This window comes from Anabrus simplex, chromosome 1, assembly GCF_040414725.1.
Source record: "Anabrus simplex isolate iqAnaSimp1 chromosome 1, ASM4041472v1, whole genome shotgun sequence".
In the NCBI taxonomy this organism is placed as follows: domain Eukaryota; kingdom Metazoa; phylum Arthropoda; class Insecta; order Orthoptera; family Tettigoniidae; genus Anabrus; species Anabrus simplex.
Genome location: NC_090265.1, coordinates 1,523,094,604 through 1,523,118,383, shown reverse-complemented (window position 1 = coordinate 1,523,118,383; position 23,780 = coordinate 1,523,094,604). Strand labels below are relative to the sequence as shown.

Here is a 23,780-nt window from a genome sequence, read left to right as displayed (position 1 = left end):
AATCAATACTTGTTTATTGCTTATATTAAGCTGCATGATCGGTTTCGACCCCACATACAAGGTCATCTTCAGCTGAACCATGAATACATATTTATATGATGAAGCTTTGATTAAATTGCATTGTCAAGGGAATGTCATATGATGATGTGCATTTAGTCACATACAAATGGGGCACGTCTTAACGTGAATTGGCATATGTCAGTATGTACAATATTGCAACTGTATGTCTAAAATATTATGTTGAGGTCCTAAAATTAGTGTATAAAACATATCTTCACTTAAACTAACTTATATATATATATATATATATATATGTACAGGATAAAATACAATATATATAAAAAACATTTTGTGCACATGAACAATCGTATCTTGCTTGTTGGTCAATTCATCAACTCTCGTATTTAAGTCCCATTTTCAGTTGTACACTCAGCTGCTGTTCTTGGAGTTTAAAAGATATGGTTGTAAAATTGCATGAGTAAAAGATTTAGTCTTCTTGTGGGATAAAACACTTTTCAATTTTAAAAAAGTTGCCAGATGTATGGATAAAATTCGGCTAAAATATGTTCAGCTCTGCTATGTATGTTGCCTCATGTTAGAATCAAATCTTGTTGTCCTGTGGCGTCCGTAAAATTGGGTTCAAAGTAATGGCTCCTTTCCCATTTGTAGTTGTGCAATGGTGTTATGTTTATCTGTGGAAGATAAGATTGAGCTATGAGAGATATTATGTTGGAGGAATGTCTAAAGGTTATGTGTGTAAATTTGAATATGTACTTACTATTGTTGGTGTAGCCGAGTTGCGTTTGACGTGCGAGCTTGTAATGTACTACTTCGTGTTCTTCTTGGGCTCATACTAGCTGCTGTGAGGGGAAGGTAAGAAGGGGTAGGGAGAGTTGTTGTTGTGGGGGTACGGGTGGAGCTGGGTGTGTTGTTTGATGTCTTTCTGTTACGTGTTGCGTTCTGTTTGTCAATTAACTTAAGGTAAGAGTTTTTTAGGGCGGGGATAACTGTATTGAAGATGATGTTAGTTTTTTCTGTGATTTTATTTATGTTGTAATTGGGATTGGTGTACTGATCTAGAGTAATGTAAAATTCTTCTGTTATGTTGAGCAGGGGGCCTTTGGTGTTTATGTTTAGGATTTGCATATCGTTGTCGATGTTTGTAAAACTGTGTTTATAGTCTGCGACATGTTGTCCTATTGAGGAAAAATGATTGTGTTTTACCGCATTTATGTGTTCGTTATATCGGGTTAGGAAGTTTCTACCGGTGCGTCCGACATAGCTTGTCTCGCAATTATTACATTTGATACGGTATACCCCTGAGTGGTTGTATTTGTTGTTGCTATTGATTGTTCTGACGTTGTGTATGATGTTGGTACTATTGTGTGTAGTTTTGAAAGCTATTCTTAGGTTATGTTTTTTTAAAATGTTGGTTATGGGGTATATGTGTGCATTATTGAAGGTGAACAGTGCGTAATCTTTCTTGGATTCGTCTACTTTTGTTAGTTTGGTTTTGGGTTGGGATTTTATTTTGTGAATGATTTTGTTAACCATTTCTTTCTTGTATCCATTCTTCTTAGATATGTCATGAATTAGTTGTAATTTTTTTTAGATCATCTTTTTTTAACGGTATATTGAATGCTCTGTGTATCATGCTATAGTAGGCTGCTCTTTTATCTGTATTGGGGTGAACGGAATCCATTTTAATTGTATTTGAGGTTTGCGTGGGTTTTCTGTATATTCTGTAAGAAAGGTGGTCATCATGTCTAGTTGTCGTTGTGTCCAGGTAGTTCAGATTGCGATTGTTTTCGGTTTCCATGGTAAATTTTATATGGGAATCTATTGTGTTGAGTTTATCTAATATATCAGTTTCATTTGTGGATCTATTATCGATGATGACAAAGATGTCGTCAACAAATCTGCACCAAAAAAATATATTGTCTATTTTGTTGATGTATGTGTGCTCTAAATAGTCTATGTAAATTTCGGCGATTATACCAGAAGCGGGAGATCCCATCGGTAAACCCCGTTGCTGATAGATAGTATCATGAAATTTAAAGTAGTTGTTACTAATGGCAAAATTAAGTAATTTAATGAACTCTTCTATTTCCAAGGTGCTTAGATTGCTGTGGCTTTTTAGGTTAGATTCAATGATTTCTATTGTTGTTTTGTGGGAATGTTCGGGTACATGTTTACTATGTCAAATGATGCGAGATTATGATATGGTTCAATCTTTAATCCTTTTGTTTTATTGCAAAAATCTATTGAGTTCCGTACTGTTTTTTTAACTAAGAATACATAGTGCTTTTTGAGAAATCTTTGAATAAATTGCGAGAGTTTATAGGTTGGGCTTGCTCTGTAGTTAATAATAGGTCTCATTGGAATATGTTCTTTATGTATCTTAGGATAAGCTTTAGCAGTGGGTATTTGAGGATTCATTACTGTAAGTTTAGAGGATATTAAAAAATACACACTTTCTTTTAACAGAAGTAGAATCCTCAGGGGTATACCGTATCAAATGTAATAATTGCGAGACAAGCTATGTCGGACGCACCGGTAGAAACTTCCTAACCCGATATAACGAACACATAAATGCGGTAAAACACAATCATTTTTCCTCAATAGGACAACATGTCGCAGACTATAAACACAGTTTTACAAACATCGATAACAATATGCAAATCCTAAACATAAACCCCAAAGGCCCCCTGCTCAACATAACAGAAGAATTTTACATTACTCTAGATCAGTACACCAATCCCAATTACAACATAAATGAAATCACAGAAAAAACTAACATCATCTTCAATACAGTTATCCCCGCCCTAAAAAACTCTTACCTTAAGTTAATTGACAAACAGAACGCAACACGTAACAGAAAGACATCAAACAACACACCCAGCTCCACCCGTACCCCCACAACAACAACTCTCCCTACCCCTTCTTACCTTCCCCTCACAGCAGCTAGTATGAGCCCAAGAAGAACACGAAGTAGTACATTACAAGCTCGCACGTCAAACGCAACTCGGCTACACCAACAATAGTAAGTACATATTCAAATTTACACACATAACCTTTAGACATTCCTCCAACATAATATCTCTCATAGCTCAATCTTATCTTCCACAGATAAACATAACACCATTGCACAACTACAAATGGGAAAGGAGCCATTACTTTGAACCCAATTTTACGGACGCCACAGGACAACAAGATTTGATTCTAACATGAGGCAACATACATAGCAGAGCTGAACATATTTTATCCATACATCTGGCAACTTTTTTAAAATTGGAAAGTGTTTTATCCCACAAGAAGACTAAATTTTTTACTCATGCAATTTTACAACCATATCTTTTAAACTCCAAGAACAGCAGCTGAGTGTACAACTGAAAATGGGACTTAAATACGAGAGTTGATGAATTGACCAACAAGCAAGATACGATTGTTCATGTGCACAAAATGTTTTTTATATATTGTATTTTATCCTGTACATATATATATATATATAAGTTAGTTTAAGTGAAGATATGTTTTATACACTAATTTTAGGACCTCAACATAATATTTTAGACATACAGTTGCAATATTGTACATACTGACATATGCCAATTCACGTTAAGACGTGCCCCATTTGTATGTGACTAAATGCACATCATCATATGACATTTCCTTGACAATGCAATTTAATCAAAGCTTCATCATATAAATATGTATTCATGGTTCAGCTGAAGATGACCTTGTATGTGGGGTCGAAACCGGTCCTGTAGCTTAGTATAAGCAATAAACAAGTATTTGATTGGTGGAAATTCTTTCCTATTTTTAATTGTTGAATAGGTATTGCCGGAAAATTTTCAACGGGTTCTCTTCGGAATTATGATGCCAATTGTAAGTTAATGGTCCTTAAACCCGCGGAAATGAAGAATAATTGTGCAGCCGCGAAAAAAAAAAAACGGCGTGACGAAAGTTAATGTTTGGCGTCTAAAAATTGTCTAAAAATGAGTAGGCCTACTGTACAACTATGCATTCATATGATTTTACAAAGTTCTTTTTGAGCCTGATTTAAACTTTTTGAAGGAAAAAGTGGGGTTCATCTTGGATTCGGAGAAATACGGCACTATGTTTTTTTTTTGTTTTTTTTTTTTTGTTTTTTTTTGTTTTTTTTTTCAGAATGAAATTAAACATACACTTTCACGTAGTATTGGATTACAAAAAATAGCAAACAAGTAAGCCGTAATGTGGATATCATCTGCGGAAAAGCAAGTTTTGAACTAACTAATTGCTGTTTCATACCGATTTTAATGTGCATGGGGGGTTTTCCGACTTTTATACAAAAATCGGATATAACGACAATCCGTTATAGAGAGTAAATTTTTCGCTGTTATGAATTCTCACTATAATGGGCTTCTACTGTATCTCAAAGTTTAAACATGTTTAAAGATGCCTACATAATAGAAAATGCAAATAAGTAAGAAAGAAAATTTTAACCATTTGTATGAAATCGGCAATCTTGATCAACTACACATAGTTTAAGAGTAGTATTATAATCAGGAATCTTTTCTATACATTCTTTTAGAACACTTTTAGACATAGGGGCTTTATGTGCCTCAGTATGTGTTTCACAAATGGCATATCACCGAAATGATAGGTTCACTGAGAAGCTTTTCCGTGCGATTAACTATCAGATTCTTCTCGTGTGTTAATTTTTGGTGAAACATATTGACGTCATTCTTAAAACCAACACTGTTTCAGTGCGTATTTCATTAAATAGTCATACATCAATGTTTCTTGTGAAATTATTTTAATAGTATGGGGTAAATTTAGTGATGAGGTATTTTAAAGAGAACAAAATGGTATAAAAACAATAGTAGCTAATTAAAAATAAAGATATAAATCACTGATACCTCAAAATGAAGTTGGGTGAGCCTGTCCTGTACTGTGAATTCATACATACTTCTGTATATTTTGAATTATTTGTCTCGTAAGTATAAACCAAGCCTGGGCTTGCCAACTGTGAAGAAAGTAGGTTGGCTTGTAGAGAGGGTTCCAACCCCTCTGTTTATTGTTTGGGTCATCAGTCCATAGACTGGTTTGGTGCAGCTCTCCAAGCCACTCTATCCTGTGTTAAACTTTGCATTTCTACATAACAACAACATCCTACATCTATTCTAATCTGTTTTTCATATTCATACCTTGGTCTACCCCTGCGATTTTTCCCACCAATATGCCAGGCTGAGTGGTTTAGGTGGTTGAGGTGCTGGCATTCTGACCCCAACTTGACAGGTTCGATCCTGGCTCAGTCTGGTGGTATTTCAAGGTGCTGAAATACGTCAGCCCTGTGTTGGTAGATTTACTGGCACATAAAGTTCTCCTGTGGGACAAAATTTGGGCACCTTGAAGTCTCCTAAAACAGTCAAAATTTAGTGAGTGGGATGTAAAGGCAATATTATTATTATTATTATTATTATTATTATTATTATTATTATTATTATTATTATTATTATTTCCCTGAAATATTAACTCAACAAGTCCTGGGTATCTTAAGATGTGGCTTATCATTCTCTCTCTCTCTTCTTCTGTTCAAATTTCACCAAGGAATTCTCCTCTCACCAGTTTGATTCAGTATCTCGTCATTCGTGATTCGATCTATCCATCTCACCTTCAGCATTCTTTTGTAACACCACATTTCAAAAGCTTCTATTCTCTTTCTTTCTGAGCTAGTTATCGTCCATGTTTCACTTCCATACAATGCCACGCTCAATCCGGTGGTATTTGAAGGTGCTGAAATACGTCAGCCCATGTCGTTAGTTTCATTAACACGTAAAAGAACTTCTGCAGGACAAAATTCCGGCACATCGGCGTCTCCTAAAACTGTAAAAGTAGTTTGTGCGATGTAAAAACAATAACATTATTATTACTTTTTCTTAATTTGATCCTCTAAGATCAAGCAAAGTCAGGACTGCTTCACATGTTCCTACATTTCTTCTGAAGCCAAACTGATGTTTTCCCAACTTGGTTCCAGCTTATCTTTCCATTCTTCTGTAAATAACACTAGCCTGCAGAAAAAAACTTTTTTTGTGCAGTAAAAATGAAAATAGGTGGGTTTCATGAATTTCTTAACGCAGAATTCGAGAAAAAAATTAGTTTTGGCGTATCACGTCTGGTTTAGTGGCAATTTTACAAAATGTTATTTTGTTCTATGTAAAATTGTTGATACTTAGTATTGATTAAATTTGATATATTAATGTAAATTTCAGCTTGCAAAACATAATCATATTTTGCATGCATTAAATACACATAAATGCTGCTTTGTAAGCAAGTAGGTGGTTTGTATTATATTTTTAATGTATATTGAAATTCGTAAAACTGAAGCATAAAGCATCTATTTAGTTTCGGCTGTACAGTTGCTTTTAAATTAATATAACCGTACCTTGAATAAAACTTACATGGTTAAACATACATAGTTTGGTTACTGACATTATGTGCAGGTTAGATTCACACCTCCGTCTTTTTCCGTTTTCCGTGGAATTTCCAGGATTTTGAAGTTCTTGAATGATCTCTAGAAAGGTCGTCTCATGCAGTCGACCAACAGTAATCGGCCATCGTATTCACCTCCCAACGTCCCTGATAGCATCGTTCTGCATCTTTGAGATCCTGGTGAAACCTTTAGCCTTGTTCTTCACTGACAGCTCCTAAATTTGGAGGGAAATAATCCAGATGCGAAGCTAAGAAATTAAGCTTAAGGCTCATATTACAACCGAGTTCCTTAAACTTTACCAGCATTTTCCTTAAAATTTGTTTGTATTGAGGGTCCTTTAATGTTGCCAAGGAATTTAGTCACTACATCTTTGAATGCGTTCCATGCCTCTTTCTCAATTTTGGTCATCGTGTCTGTGAAATTTTTATCCTTCATCAGTTTACGAATCTGTGGTCCATCAAATACGCCTTCTTTAATTTTTGCATCTGATAATGAGGGAAATATAGTGGATAAATATTGGAAGCATAGGCTACTTTTATCGAATGCCTTGACATACTGTTTCATCAATCCTAATTTGATGTGGAAGGGTGGAAGTAGAATTTTTTCACAGTCAATAAGACTTACATTCAAGACATTTTTGGATCGTGGTTGTAGTTGTTCTGGCCAAGTCACTGTATCCCAATGTTTATCCCGTGCCCTGCTATCCCATTCGCATAAGAAACGGAAATTTTGTATAGCCTTTTTGTTGTCCCAGCAACAATCCAATGATAAGGTCTCGTATGTTTCATACATTTTTTGGAGTGTGTGGAGTGGTACGGATGCCAGAACATTTGTATTATGAAATAAAACAACCTTTAAACTTCTTTTGGAAGTGTTGATAAAAAACGCCAGTTATAGGATCATACTCCTTCTCTCCCAATTGACGTAGAAGATTTGAAACATCCATACAAAATACAAGTCCATCTTCTCGAGTATAATACTTTCGGAATTCTTTGTCACGATTTTGGTACCAGGAAAATGTAACACCGTGTGCCAACATATTATTTTTGCGCAATCTTGAACCAAGTAATTCACTCTTTTCTTTGCTTAGCTATAAGTCCCTTATCAGATCATCCTACATACCTCGCGGTCTATTGCGTATCTGGGGGAGTTGGGAGTTTGTTATGAATTTACCAGGAAACCCCCAACTAGAAAATGAAAATGTAGACAGCAATAAACCTATATTAAAATGCAAACAACAAATCATATCACATACCAGGCGAGTTGGCCGTGCGTGTAGAGGCGCGCGGCTGTGAGCTTGCATCCGGGAGATAGTAGGTTCGAATCCCACTATCGGCAGCCCTGAAAAATGGTTTTCCGTGGTTTCCCATTTTCACACCAGGCAAATGCTGGGGCTGTACCTTAATTAAGGCCACGGCCACTTCCTTCCAACTCCTAGGCCTTTCCTATCCCATCGTCGCCATAAGACCTATCTGTGTCAGTGCGACGTAAAGCCCCTACCAAAAAAAAAAAAAAAAAATCACATAGTTGTATTCTTAAAAGAGTTGCGCGTGAACATCTCTCAGCATTACATCTTACGAATTCACGCAGATACTAAAACATCGAATTGCGTCAAAACTAGACGTGATAGGAAAAAAATTGTATCATTTTCAGAATCAGGGCAGCGATTTCCATAAGAATTACATATTTTTCTATTTTACCACAAAATCATGTTGGCTAGTGTAATACATGTTGAAATTTTGCAAGCATGAGATACTAAACTAATGGTGCTGTAATTTTCACGCTTGTCAACGCTGGCTTTTTTGGGAATAGATATAACAACATTCTGCCGAAAATCGGATAGCACTTCTCCTGTCTCATACATCTTACATACTAAATGGAATAACCTTGCCATGCTAGTTTCTCCTAAGGCAGTCAGTAATTCAGAGAAAATGTAATCAATTCCAGGTGCCTTGTTCCTATTTAGGTCTCCCAAAGCTCTTTCAAGGTTATAAACTTCATTATTGGTTCTGTATTGAATTAAGATAACATATAATATACAAAGTTTATTCCACCTACTCAATACTGTACAGTATATTTGTATATTATATGCTCTCAAAGTTCTGTCAAATTCTGACCTCAAAACTGGGTCTCCCATTTCATCAGCATCATCAGCCTCTTCTTATTTCAGAATCAGATCATCTACATCTTTATCTTGAAACAACTGTTGGGTATGTTCCTGTAATCTTTCTGCTTTGTCTTCTTTCCCTAGAAGGGATTTTCCATCATCATCATCTGCAGTTTCCAGCTGTTGGCCAGGTCAGCTTTGGTTTTCCATCTGAACTCTTAATATTTATACACTTCTACCTTTCCTAGGACCAAACGATTTTCAAAATCCTTGCACTTCTCCTTCAGCCATTCTTCCTTAGGTCTCTTGCACTTTCCATCCACTTCATTCTTTAATCGCGTGTATTTTTTTCTTCCCTCTTCATTTCTTGCATTCTTGTATTTTCAGTGTTCATCAATCAGGTCTAGTATCTCCTGAGTTATCCATTGATTCTTAGTTGATCTTTCCTCCCTTCCTAACATTTCTTCAGCAGCCGTACTGACTTTATTCTTCATGACTGTCTATTCTTCCTTATTATGTTTCCTTCAGCCGTTTTATTTAGTCCTTGTGCAGCATGTTCCTTGAAACAATCCTTCACACTCTTTTCTTTCAACCACAAACGTACTATGCTTGCGAAGCAGGGGGAGAGGTGATACTCCCACGCTGCGCGTCCCAGGTGGCGGATTGGGGGGGGGGGGATCCTAACCAGCTTGCAGGTGGACGTGTGGGAAATAAAATACCTCTCGAGGACCAAACACACAACCCCCTGCGGGTAGGGGACACACATGTGGAATACACCCACGGTATCCCCTGCCTGTCGTAAGAGACGACTAAAAGGGGCCCAAGGGGCTCTGAACTTGGGAGTGTGGGTTGGCAACCATGGGGCCATTGGCTGAGTCTTGGCGTTGCTTCCACTCACTTGTGCCAGGCTCCTCACTTGCGTCTATCCTGTCTGACCTCCCTTGGTCAACTCTTGTTCTTTTCCAACCCCGACGGTTTTAGAGCATTCGAGGCCTAGGGAGTCTTTCATTTTCACGCCCTTCGTGGCCCTTGCCTTTCATCGTCCGTTACTTCATTTTTCGAAGTGACAGATCACTTCTTTCTTTCTTCTTTTTTCTCTCTCTCTTCCCCTTGTGGGTGGGGGACGCAGACGAATAATCCACCCATAGTATCCCCTGCCTGTCGTGAGAGGCGACTATAAGGGGCAACCAAGGGATATTTGTCTTAGAACCATGAAACTACTTTTGATTAGTACCATCACCTGGGGAACACAATGGGTCACCTTTACTTGCTAGTAGTACCACTATATTAGGTACGAAATAGGTTTGCGATTAGTATGAGCAGCGAGTTGGTTCGCCTGTGGGTTTCCAGTACCCGTGAGTCGTACCCACGTGAGCAACACCGCGGGTCTGGGCGCTGCCTGTGAGTTGTACCACTATATGAGCAACACCGTGAGTCTACATTGCCTGTGATTAATACCCACCATGTGAGGAACACCACGGGAATACCGGCACCCATGACTAGTACACCTAGGTGAGGAACCTCATCGGTTTGCGTTGGCTATGAGTGGTGCCATTGTGTGAGAAACACCATAGGTCTGCATTACCTGTACGATGTACAATACTTGTGAGTAGTAACATTATGTGTGGAACACCGTGAGTCTTCGCTACTTTTGATTAGTACCCCAACATGACAAATACCATGGTTCTACTTTACTAGCGACATGTACCATTATAAAAGGCCATTGACCTGGATTGTGGTCCCCTTTAGAAAACAAGCATCATCATCATCATCATCATCATTAGGATTGTACTTCAGAAGTGGTCCCTTGGTCGGTAATGCTTTTTCTTTCTGGTAGTTTTTGGGTAGGATCCACTGATTGTTTTGGGTTCCTGTCCATTCATTCATTCTTCATGTCATTTTTTTTCTTCTGGTGAGTGGATGATTTAAAACTTTTGTTTGGTCATTTCATTTCGTACCATCAGGGGCCGATGACCTAGATGTTAGGCCCATTAAAACAACAAGCATCATCATCATCTTTTCTTTCAATCTGTTTAGATCCCATCTTCTTGCATTCCTTCCTCTGTATACATTAAAATGACCTATACATCTGCTATCTCAACATAACGTCTAAACTCTGGGTTGAATTTCATGAAATTTTATATAGACATTCTCTTTGGGATCTGTCACATTCTGTAGAGAAAGTTTAGCTGATGACCTTCTGTTTAACTCGTCTCCTACAAGATCACAGCAATTCTTTGGAAATGTATGAGGAAGAACAGTGTAAAATGCAATTTCCTTTTTGAGATGTAGCCTAATATAAGGGACTTGTTTCTTGAGCATGACATAAGTTTCAATCCAATAGCTGAATACAATTCTTGGCAACTGATACGTACATTTTATTTTACTTGGGATAATATCCCTGGTCTATATGAATCGATGGAGGAAAGACTTAGGTCATCTAGACTTAATGGTTTCCGCATGTTAAACGAATGCATAGCATAAGGTTACCATGTGCTTGTTTGGAAAAGAGAATAACAGGCAGAAGACCAGCTGGAAGACCAAGAAGAAGATGGATGGACCAACTGACGGGAAACGTGGAGAGAAGAGGATGGAATTGGGAATCTGTCATGGACAACAAAATCTTTTTGAGTAGGAAACTTTGGAATACGCTCATTTTCAAACACCCTACCCGGCTCACTGGAAGGGCAAAGCGATGATGATGATGATGATGATGAATATCCCTGATATAATAAGTCGCATCATCTATATCCATTTCAGTAAAATTTGTCCCACTCGTCAGAGGGCTATCAATACATCAACTGGAAGGGATTTTATTACTGTATATTGTATTTACTACCAAGTAAGTACACATAATATTGACACTATAAATAGTTTACGTTTGTGGGTTTTTGTGGATCATTATTACGTTAACTCAGATAAGTTTTCAGCAACGATGAGATAGGAAAAGGAAGCGACCATGGCGTTAATAATAGTCCCAGAATTTGCCTGATGTGAAAGTTGGGAAACTACAAATAACTATCTTTAAAGCTGCTGAAGGTGGCATTCAAACTCATGATCTTCATAATGGAAGCTTTCATCTACTTTGCTCATACTATGCAGCCAATTCACTCTGGTATGGAGTACTGTAGTTTCTTCTTCACTTTACCTCGGCTATTTAGACTACACTCACTGTAACAACAACATTATAATCAAAGCTACTCTTTCTCTTACGCTGGCATGTCACTTTACTCTTGATAATATTATGACTGAGCGAGTTGGCTGTATAGTTAGGGTTACACAGCTGTGAACTTGCATTTGGGAGATAGTGGGTTCAAACCCCACTATCGGCAGCCCTGAAGATGGTTTTCCGTGATTTCCCATTTTCATACCAGGCAAATGCTGGGGTTCTACCTTAATTAAGGCCACGGCTGCTTCCTTCACACTCATAGCCGTTACCTGTTCCATTACATAAAATCAACTTCATGGTCCGTATCGCACTTTAACAGACTCACAATTAAGTTTTTTTTTTTATTTTCCACCTTGTCGATTATTAGTTGCTTAAGGCAACTTATTGGTTAAAAGTGGTACATGTTTCGTATATTATTAACATCTTCAGCCACATAACACTCTTTAAATGAAAAATTCTTATATTGACAAAGTATCAATGCTTTGAGAGAAAGAGTCCTTAGGATACTTGCGAATTTTAAAATTTCCTAATGCTAATTGCAGGTTTTGCAGTAATTTTAATTACGTTAAATTGAATATAAAATTGCATTGATCTTATGGCATAATTTTTGGGACTTGAAAATTCTTCCATTAAATGTGGGTTTACATTAAATCAAAGTCAAATAAATCGGGGTTATACTGTATATAATATTAGGAGATTTCATATCCACAGAAAGCAACAAGGAAGCGTTGTACCATTGTTCAATAGGAACAAGGAAATCATCTTTGTATTTTTGAATTTGGAAAAAGCTTATGATACAGTTAAGAAAAAACATGTATGGGAATGCCTACTGAAAAGGAATGTACCAAAATCATGAATTAACAAGATAAAAATGTTGTATAATGAGGGTAAAAGCAGTGTACAAGTGGGGAGTGGTGACTCTAAAACATTTTATACCAAAAAAAAAAAAAGTCTCAAGCAAGTTAGTGCACTGTCACCATTGTTGTTTATTATACAGAGTGAACTTTAATAAAACCGGCAAACTGCAGGGACTGATTCCTGACTGAAAATGGAGGAAAAAATGTCCTATGAACACGTGTCCAGAAATGGATGGTGTGCATGCAACGACAACAAATATTCCCGGAACACAGTACATAGCTGAATCACATCCACGTCACAGCAGATGTTCAAAGTGGCCTCCATGGGCTGCAATGCACGCATTCAGACGTCGTATCATGGATTGCCTCACTCTTTCGCACGTTCCGGCCTCTCGCCGAATAGCGTCACAGGCGTCGTGAACACGCTGTTAAAGGGTCTGCACATCAGGAACTGGTTCAGTATACACAACGCTTTTCAGATGTCCCCAGAGGTAAAAATCCAGAGGGTTTAAATCCGGTGATCTAGGAGGCCATGCAACAGGGCCTCCGCATCCTATCCAGCGCCTGGGGAAGATGTTGTTGAGGTGTTGGCGAACTGTAATGCGGAAGTGGGGTGGTGCTCCATCATGCAGAAACCACATAACCTGTCTTATTGTCAAAGGCACATTCTCAAGCAATCCAGGCAGAGTATTCTGCAGGAAGTCCAGGTACATTCCTCCGTTGAGGCGTTGTCCCCAAGAATCCCTGCCCAAACATTGATGCTGAACCGATGCTAGTGAGATGCTTCAACAATTCTCTGGGGATTTTCTGTAGCCCACAGATGAATATCATGCAGATTGACGATGCCATTTCCTGGTAAAGGTTGCTTCATCAATAAAGAGGACTGACGGCAGAAATCCCATAACTGTGATGGCCTGGTGCAAAAACCATCGACAAACTCCTTCCCATAGAGGGAAATCCGCTGCTCATAATCCTTGCACTCGTTACAGTGATAGGGATAATAGCGGTTGTCATGCAGGATACACATAATCGTAGTCGGCCATGTTGGCGGGCCACTTGCCTGGAGCTTGTACTAGAGTTCGTCTCAATGTCCTGTAGAACCTGTTTCTCCAGATGTGGTGTACGCACAGTCCGCCACTTCCCTACACGTTCGTCTGTCTGAAAGGACCCATGATCACACAAATGCCCAAAAATGGCTTGAAACGTTGTGTGATGTGGTTGATGTATGTAAGGGTACTTGTTTTGGTATAGCCATGCTGCCTCTCGACTGTTTCCATTGGCTTGACCGTACACAAACACCATCTTGGCTTGTTCCCAACATGAATACTGGGCCATTCTGCTTCTGACAGTATGCTGCTTCAATCACACTATCTGCAACAGAAGAAACACACTGCAAAGAGTCAGAGAAAATTTCATTCGTCAGTGCCATCTACCGTCGAAACGATGCATTTCCGGTCACATGTTCGTAGGACATTTTTTCCTCCATTTCCAGCTCGTTGGTTTTATTAAAGTTCACCCTGTATTGATGGATGACATCATAAAAACTTGTAAAACAGAGTATCAGTAGTGATGAAGTGAATGCTTTGGTATTTGCAGATGATGTGGTGATTTGGGGAAAGGTAGAAAAGGAAGTACAAAGGAGACTGGATATTCGGAATGAAAATCTGAAGGAGTTTGGAATGGTAACTAGTAAAAAGAAAACTGTAGTCATGCACTGTGGAAAGGAGAAAAAGAGAAGCTAAGTGAACATAGACGGAGAACGGTTAGAGAATGTAGAACACTTTACGTATCTGGGTAGCATTATTAATGGAAGTAATGAAATCAACCCTGAAATTAATAACAGGCTAAGGAAAGGTACAACATTTTATCATCAAGTCAGAGAGCTTTTATGGGATGACAGAGTACCCAAGAGAACAAAATTAACATTATATAAACAGTATTTCATACAAATTGTAACATACGGACTAGAAACGCTGGTAACTAATCAGAGACAAGATAGTAAGATCCAAGCAGTAGAAATGATTTTTTTAAGAATATTGGTTAAAAAGACAAGAAGAGAGAGAATACAAAATATTAAAATATTAATATATATAGAACTAAATATAGAGCTAAATATAGAACTGTTAGTACAGAACATACAGAAAGCAAGATTGAGATGGTTTGGACATATAAAAAGAGTTGGAAAGAAACAGATAGCAAGAAGGGAATTGGAAAGAGAAGTTAAGGGAAAGAGACCAGTTGGAAGACTGAGAAAAAGGTGGATGGATCAAATTTGGAAGGACATTAGGGAAGCTGGATTGAATGTGACGGAAGTAATGGAGCAGGAAAAGTGGAAGGACAGAAAGGAGTGGAGGAGGCTTGTTAACCACACCCGGATGACTGGAGTGGGACATTGATGATGATGATGATGATGATGATGATGATGATGATGATGATGATGATGATGATGATGATGATGAGAAAGTAATGTTGTCATCTGTGGATAATTCATGCTCATGAATAGCCATATTGTGTAATATACAACACTTTACAGCTGACTAATATTTAGCACACGCACCAACAATTTCATTGGTTGTGACGGGGAGAATAGCATGGAAGTTTCTTGTATTTCCAATTTTGAACCAATATTGAAACTTAAATGATGTCTTGCTAAACACTGGCCGAACATTGTTTATGCAATGGAACATAGTGCGTTACCTAAACGTCATTTAGGTAGACATTGTCTAATGCTTAAAACTAATATTTGTTTCTGAAATTGAGGCTTATGGAAAGCATTTTGATAATATTTTGCATTTTTCATAACAGATGGGGCCTATTTTGCAGTTATTTGTGTATTTTGCACAATAAATCAGATTTAACAATATTGTGTGAGTTCATTTTGCTAAAATACAGTACTTTAAGCACCTAGGTCATATTTGAACTTATCACTGTTACTAAAAAGTATGATCCCTAATAATGACAAATGCACCAAGGCTAAGGTTGAATCAAGTACTCTTAACAGATTAGAAAAATAAGGAAGGAATAAATCAAGATGAGGTGGTATAAGGCTAAGCATAATCCTACAAAATCCTGTTAAGAGCTACTTCTGCAGGGCATTCTGACACTTCTGAATTACTTAGCAGCAAAGGGACGGATAACATTATTGAAGAAGTGTTTGGTAATTATCTTGGCTATATTAGCATTTAACCCTAGAACTGGCATTGTTAAATCATGTGGTGGCAACCATCTTGGACATATTTTATATGTTAAAAGTTCAAAACAATTCTGCTACATTACAAAACAAAATGATGAAGTATTATATATCATTAACACATTCCCTGCTATTGTAGCACTATTAACATAAGACATGAGTGTCGTCGCCACTGATGTCTTGTACCATTTTTCGCTGATGTGCATTACAAGGCACATGTGACTCATGGTAAGGAAGTAGCTCTGCAAGCTGCCGGTGGATAGCAAAAATATATTACTTCAAAATAATGAGATTGGCAGCTCCAACATGTCAAGTTCTCACATTCCTCAGCAAGGCAATCCACTGGCGTTCGGTTTAGCGGCGATAATCATTGAAGTCTGCGAGTCATCCATACATGGGTTTACTTTTATCCATGTCACCTAAAAGGTATGGTCCCTAATAATGACAAATGCACCAAGGCTAAGTACAATGCGTAACATCCCTTTGTACATGTTGGTAAAGGTAGATTTACAGGAGTATAAATGCATATTTAGACAAACAATAAAACATATTTATTTGCTTTATAATAAAGGCTACAGAATTTACAATGGGAAACCTGGACTAAGGGTTATGAAACAAAGTGCCCAATTTGGAACTGGGTTTATAGTCAATTTGAAAATAATAGATTCGATAAATGATTTTCAAGCCATCTCACCTAGAAATGCAACTTTGAGTTAAAAAGCATCCAACAAAATCTATACCATCATAAATGCCCATGCCCCTACTAATGAAAAGAATTTTCTAAGAAAGACTAGGAAAGAAGTGGAAAAGTTTTAGGATCTCCTTGACCAAACAGTAAACCAAGTAAATATTAACAACGTTAAGATCCTGTTAGGGGACTTCAATGCCCAACTCGGAAGAGAAAATAAATGATATAGATGTTGATTCCCATAGGGAACCTGAAATATTTGTCCCGAATGAATAAATTTATAATACCAATACAGTTGGTCCGTTATTGGACATTATAAATTTTCCAGCTAACTCATTCCTGGTTGCCAACATTTCGCCCCAGTGTGTTAAATTGAGCTCATCAGTTGGTAAATAGCACACCTACCAAGACGCATTATAAATAAATAAATTATAAATTTACTCATTCGGGACAAATATTTCAGGTTCCCTATAGGAGTCAACATCTATATCATCTGATGGCCAGGCAGGCATCAACTTTTGAAAATGAGACAAGGTCTCTCATAGTGCATTGGCACTGCCGGTGGCTCCAAGTAGCTTACGCAGTGGCCTCCACGGTATGCACTAGCCATCCGTCTTGATAGGTGTGCTATTTACCAACTGATGAGCCCAATTTAGCACACTGGGGCAAAACGCTGCCAAACAGGAATGAGTTAGATGGAAAATTTATAATGTCCAATAACAGGCCAACTATATTGGTAGAGAAAAGAAATATCAAGATATCATTCGGAAATGGGCTCCACATAAACATACAAATAAGAATGGTCAAGGACTTGTTGAACTCTGCAGAGAACACAAACTGATCTCAAAATCCACATACTTCAAAAGGAGGCCAAACAAACTTAAAACATGGAAACCTCCTGATTGGAGAAAAGGGGAATGGCAGCTGGATCGTGTATTTATGGATAAATCCTTCCACAGAGAAATCTACAATATTTAAGTATTAAGAGAAGTAGATTCAGGTTCAGATCATTACATAGTCAAAATCAAAATTAAGTTCAGACCACTAAAATATAAACCAAAATGCAATAAACAAAAGAGGAAATTTGATCCACACCAATTAATTAGAAATGACAGATGTAGAGAAGTCCCACAAAACATAAAACTGACAGATAACTTAGAAGAACTGGTTCCAGTTCTCAGGCAACAAGCTGAATATTTAGTCCCATTGAACCCACAGAAAATACATGCCTGGTGGACCTCAGATAAGACAAAATTCATGAAGAAGGATATCAGGCATGGTTAAAATTTCAAACACACAAAACAGAAGAAAGTGCAACCAACCTCAAAAATATCAGGAAAAAGTTCACAAAAATGATCAGGCAAACCAAGAGACAATCACAGAAAGATCTAATTGACTCAGTAGAAGAAAATTACCACAAAACCATCCAGAGACTTTTACAAAATGTGTGGAAGACAACTACAAAAATTTTCCCCTCCCACGTTAATGCTGAAAAGTGAGGATGGAAAAATGGCACATAATGACAAGTAAAATGCCGAAATCATGGCAAAAACATTCATTAAACTTTTGAATTGTGAAGAACCCCGGGAACTTTTAGCAATTAATACAAACACACCCATCAAACCCTGCCTGAACTCATAAACCCCCCAACAATCCAAGAGAATGGAAACAGCACTCAGAGAGTTGAAAAATTATAAGGCATGCGGAGAAGACAAAGTTATACCGATATAAATGGTCCGTTATTGGACATCATAAATTTTCCAGCTAACTCATTCTTGGTTGCCAGCGTTTCGCCCTCGTATGCTAGGGTGGGCTCATCAGTTGGTACCTAGCACACCTACCAATACGCTGGCCAGTGCATACCGTGGGGGCCACTGTGTAGGCTAACTGGAGCCACCGGCAGTGCCAATGCACTAAGAGACTTTGTCTCATTATCAAAAATTGATGCCTGCTTGGCATTTAGTCATTCAGGACAAATATTTCAGATTCCCTATGGGAATCAACATCTATATCGAAGACAAAGTTGTCGCAGAAATGTGGAAATATGCCAGTGATACAGTTCGAACATCCTTACACATGGCCGTAACAAAAATGTGGATAACAGAAAAGTTCCCTGAACATTGGACCACAGTCATAATCCACGCACTCCACAAAAAAGCAATCCAGATAATTACAGAGGTATCTCTCTCTTAGACTGCACATACAAGATTTTCTCCAGAATCCTATGCAGGAGGATCAAAGAGCAACTAGAAGAATAATTAGGTGAATACCAAGGAGGCTTCAGACCTTGGAGAAGCTGTGCAGAACAAATCATCACTTTAAAATTAGACATAGCATATTACAAGAAACAAAACAAACCTCTTGCAATAATCTTCATGGACTTTAAAAAAGCTTACGACTGTATCCATAGTCCTTCAGTGTTACAAATCTTAAGAAATTTCGGCCTCCATCCAAAATTAATCAAATTGATAGAACTCACTTCAAGTTCGGAGGGAAATTCTCTGAGCCATTCATCATAAAAACAGGTTTAAGACAAGGAGATTGCTTGTCACCACTGCTGTTCAATTGTGCCTTGGAGTATATAATGAGGGAATGGTACAAGATCAACCCAAAGAACATCCGAATTGGAAGATCCAAAGACAGCATAAGTTTAAATTGCCTACGACCTTGCTCTCTTGTCCAACAATATTCAGGAAACCAGACAACACATTATATCACTACAGGAAATAGCACAGAAAATTGGTCTTGGAAAATCTTTTGAAAAGACAGTAATCATGTTAACTGACCCACCACTCATAAACAGAATTGCCATAGGGAACCAAGAAATCAAAATTGTAGATAAATTTAAATATGTAGGATAAATCATAACACATAACCTCAATGAAAAGCCACCATGGCTTAACAGAATAAATAAATTGACCAGAGCACAATATGTCGCCAAGAATACTTACAACAAAAAGGGCCTGTCAGTAGCAACAAAACTAAAACACTACAAAACAGTCACTCAACCAGAAATAACATACGCAAGTGAAACCCTCTTCAAAACGACTAACACTGCACAAATAGACAAAATACTCAAGATAGAGAGAAAAATCATTAGAACATGCATCAACAAATCATACCAAAAAGATGGACACTGGAGAGTAGCTTCTAATGAAACAGACTATAAGGAAATAGAACCAGTAATGAGCACAATCAGAAAGAAACGCATTTCACTTTTTGGACATCTAATCAGGACACCAGAGAACAGGATCATCAGGAGAATAATAGAAACATTATGGAATAGTAAGTACAACATTAAGTGGATTACAGAAATCAAGGAAGATATGGATGAACTACAAATTACAATGGAAGGCCTAAGAAACAAAACTAGCAAAATCAGGAAACTCAGACAAGCAAACCCGACTGCAAACCAGAATCAACAAACAGACAATAGGAAGGGTGATTTCTGATGAAGAAAGAAAGATAAGATCCAAGAGAATGAAGAAGTACTCGGCTGACAGGAAACTGAAAAATTATTTGTATAAAGTTGGCTAGAGTGGTCCAATAAAGGCCATAAAATGTAAAGAAAGAAAGAAAGAAAGAAAGAAAGAAAGAAAGAAAGAAAAAAACTGGAGCTGAAGGAAAGGAAGATCCTGAGAAAAATCATGGGCCATATTAAAGAAGAAGACAAGTACAGAATCAGGCACAACAATGAACTGTACCAACAACTGGAGAGCATTACAACATCTATGAGGAAGAGGAGATTGAACTTCTATGGTCATGTCATGAGAATGGACAATCAGAGGCTCACCTCCAGAATCTTCCACACCATCTCTAGAGGGAAAGCAACTAATGCCAAGTGGGCAAGACTCGTCAGAAAAGATCTTCAAGAATTGGACATTGCTCCCAGTGAAATTTATGACAGGAATAGGTACAGAACATTGATCAGAACATCAAACTCTCTCCAGTCACTAACAGAAAAATCAGTACGTCCGGGAGGAGGTGTGAAATGGACTCAGGAGCAAAAAGACATTCACAGTGCAAGAATGAAGGAGTACTGGTCAAAGAAGAAAGCTGCTAGAGATAAGAACCACGTGGTCCTTAGCAGGCCCAAACAGAACTAAAAATAATAATAATAATAATAATAATAATAATAATAATAAAGGCACTGTATATAGAAGAGACTCACGGAAAAGTCAAGCGAGTTGAAAAATTTAAGTATCTTGGTGAATGGATAGAACCTAACTTGTCCGAAAAAGAAGCCTTTTCTTCACACATGAATAAAATGGAAATGGCTTACCATCTGACTAAAAATGTCTATAACAAAAGATCTATATGTCTGAATGCAAAAATCAAACACTATTGCACTGTTATCCGGCCAGAGGCTCTATATGCAGCGGAATGTCTCACCGTGAACAAAAAAGGCATGGTGGAGAAATTGGAGGCCAAGGAAACAAAGATTTTGAGAAAAATCTTAGGTCCAGTCAAAGACAACGGCGAGTTTACGAGACGGTACAACCAGGAGTTGTATTCGCATGTGGAGAAAATAACTGATGTGATGCGAAAAAGGAGGTTTACTTTTTATGGACACATGGCCCGAATGAATTCAACACGGTTAACCAACCGCATTTTCACTTTCCTCCAAGAGAAAAAGGCAAAGGGGGCATGGTTCAGTGAGGTACAGAAAGATCTGCAGGAGATTGGGATCTCATTTGAAGATATCCAGGAGCGTGTCCCACTTAAGAAAAAACTCCAAGAACATCAGAGTTTCCTACCAAAGCCGAAGATGAGAACTGGAAAGGCATGGACGGAAGAACGAAAGGAGCAACACCGTATATGAATGAAGAAGTACTGGACCAACATTAAAGCTCAAGGGAAACAGTTGAAATGACGAGGTCCTTAGTTGGCCGAAACGAAACAAGAGAGAAAGGCACTGTATATAAAATTGTAAAATAAGGATTTATTAATAATACTGTTCTCTATTTGAACCTAACCATCTATCTTTTTGCTCTGATCTTGAAATTTCCAAAAATATTTACACTCCTGATTTCACTAATTTCATTATTATTAGACAACAATATATTTTGGATACAGTAAGTTTAATTTCAGAATTTATGAACTTTATTAAGACATTCAGTGCACATGAATGGATTATTAGGGCATTGCTCACAGTACGTTCACACCTGCTTTATTTTCTTGTCACCAGAATGTTGACCAGATCATCAAACTCTCTCCAGTCACTAACGGAAAAAACAGTACTTCTGGAAGGAGGTGTGAAATGGACTCAGGAGCAAAAAGACATTCAAAGTGCAAGAATGAAGGAGTACTGGTCAAAGAAGAAAGCTGCTAGAGATTAGAACCACGTGGTCCATAGCAGGCCCAAACGGAACTTAAAAAAATAAAAATAAAGACACTGTATATAAAATTGTAAAATAAGGATATATTAATAATACTGTTCTCTATTTGAATCTAACCATCTATCTTTTTGCTCTGATCTTGAAATTTCCAAAAATATTTACACTCCTGATTTCACTAATTTGATTATTATTAGACAACAATATATTGTTGTTGCCAGGACAAACCTGCTATGTGAAATATTTTAGCTTAGAACTTTGAGCGGTAAGGTTCTGTCATCTAAGGTTCAATATTGTGTGAATATTGTCAAGGCATTCTCGCTCTTCATAATGTATGTGCTGTGGGTCAGTATATCTCCAGATTGGACAGAAATATCTCCAAAAATATTATCACATAGGAGGTTTTGTCCCGGCAACGACGATATTTTGTATACAGTAAGTTTAATTTCAGAATTTATGAACTTTATTAAGACATTCAATGCACATGAATGGATTATTTAGGCATTCCTCACAGTACGTTGACACCTGCTTTATTTTCTTGTCACCAGGTGACTTAGACAGTTAAGGCTCTGCCTTTCTGAGCCCAACTTGGCAAGTTTGATCCTGGCTCAGTCCTGTGCTATTTGAAGGTGCTCATATATTTCAGCCCTGTATCAGTAGATTTACCAGCACGTAAAAGAACTCCCATGGTACAAAATTATTCCAGCACCTCGTCTCCGAAAACCATGAAAGTAGATAGCAGGATGTAAAACCAGTAACATTATTCATGTCAGCATCTTCAGTGTGCTGCTTTCTTGCTGAGCTTTTTAGTAAACGCACATTGTCTTCAAACTTTTCGGGCTGGTCCTTCCATCTTTGATGGAGTGTGTGCACGTCTCCTCCCAAGACTGACAGCAGGTTCCAACTGTGGTCCACCAAGGCTTTGTGTGACCTCCTCTTGAAATTGCAGTAGTTTTTTTAGGGTGGTTTTTTTTTTTGAGATTACATTGTGTGAAATATAAAAGCATTAACTAAGGCTGTTCCTGTGATAACTTCTAGGGTTACTTCCTGTACCATTTTAATCCTTTACGTAGACCTGAATAATATGAAGACATTTGGTCACTGAAATCGACCCCCTTTTTAGCTCCATTGTAATCAAGGATGGAGAGAAACTTCCTGACAGGTTCACTGTCTCTGGTGGTGGTGGTGGTGGTGGTGCTCTGTTTTTCTTTCCAGGTAGTCTCTATGGCTGGGCTGTGTTGAAAGCATTAGAACAGGTTGCTTGTCAACCCACTTGATGACTCTAGTACCGTGTTGACACATTCTATCCACCACCTCTCATTCCTTCATTTTCTGTTTCACAATCAATGGCAGACCACATCTTTTGCTACGAAGGGCTCCACACACACACAAATAATGTTTCATTCTTCAGAAGTTCTTCTGCAAGAGGTACACTGGCATAGAAATTTTCAGCATAGAGGATATGACTTTAATTTAAAAGTCCGTTTAGAAGCTCCATTGCAACAGAATGAGTATGACTCACTCCACTTTTATATTAGATTTTCCTGCATAAATCTTTGTTCTTCCTTTGAACAGAGTTAATACATCATAACTCCATATTTATGAGCTTTTATTAGGAATGTACATTCTGAAAACTAAACGGCTTCTCCAAGGAACCATAGTTTCATCTGTAATAATTTATTTCCCCATTGTCAAGGCTTTCTCGAAATGTTGGTTTAATATGTCAAGGAGGGGTTAGATTCAGTACGTAGATGGTTGATGGTTGGTTTCATTGTCAGCAAAGTGCCAGAATCTCAAGGGAAGAAGGAAACAATCCCATGGCATTACCTTTCTTATAAGCTGAACATCATATAAGTTGTTTTTGGATTAGTATTAATTGATTTCCTTCCATTTCAAACTTCTGGACTTGCTTTTCTCATTACAATTTTCTTTAAGTTGTATGGCATACCTGTTAG

The 23,780-nt window shown here is 37.7% G+C and overlaps 1 protein-coding gene and 1 long non-coding RNA gene across 13 annotated transcripts in view; one reads left to right on the top strand and one right to left on the bottom strand.

Annotated features, from left to right (window-relative positions):
• LOC137497040 (uncharacterized) overlaps positions 1–23,780 on the bottom strand; it is a 142,272-nt gene that overhangs the window by 31,592 nt on the left and 86,900 nt on the right. The window lies entirely within an intron of this gene.
• Positions 1–23,780, top strand: part of polybromo (protein) — a 618,289-nt gene that overhangs the window by 546,062 nt on the left and 48,447 nt on the right. Inside the window, exon 32 of one of the 12 annotated variants that reach the window (XM_067138038.2) lies at positions 21,678–22,165. The exons of the other annotated variants lie outside the window; for them this stretch is intronic. Within the exon in view, the coding sequence (XP_066994139.2) occupies positions 21,678–21,828 (151 nt within the window). The 3' untranslated portion in view covers positions 21,829–22,165. Of the gene's footprint in view, positions 1–21,677; positions 22,166–23,780 lie in introns of those variants that run through there. 12 annotated transcript variants of the gene reach the window in all.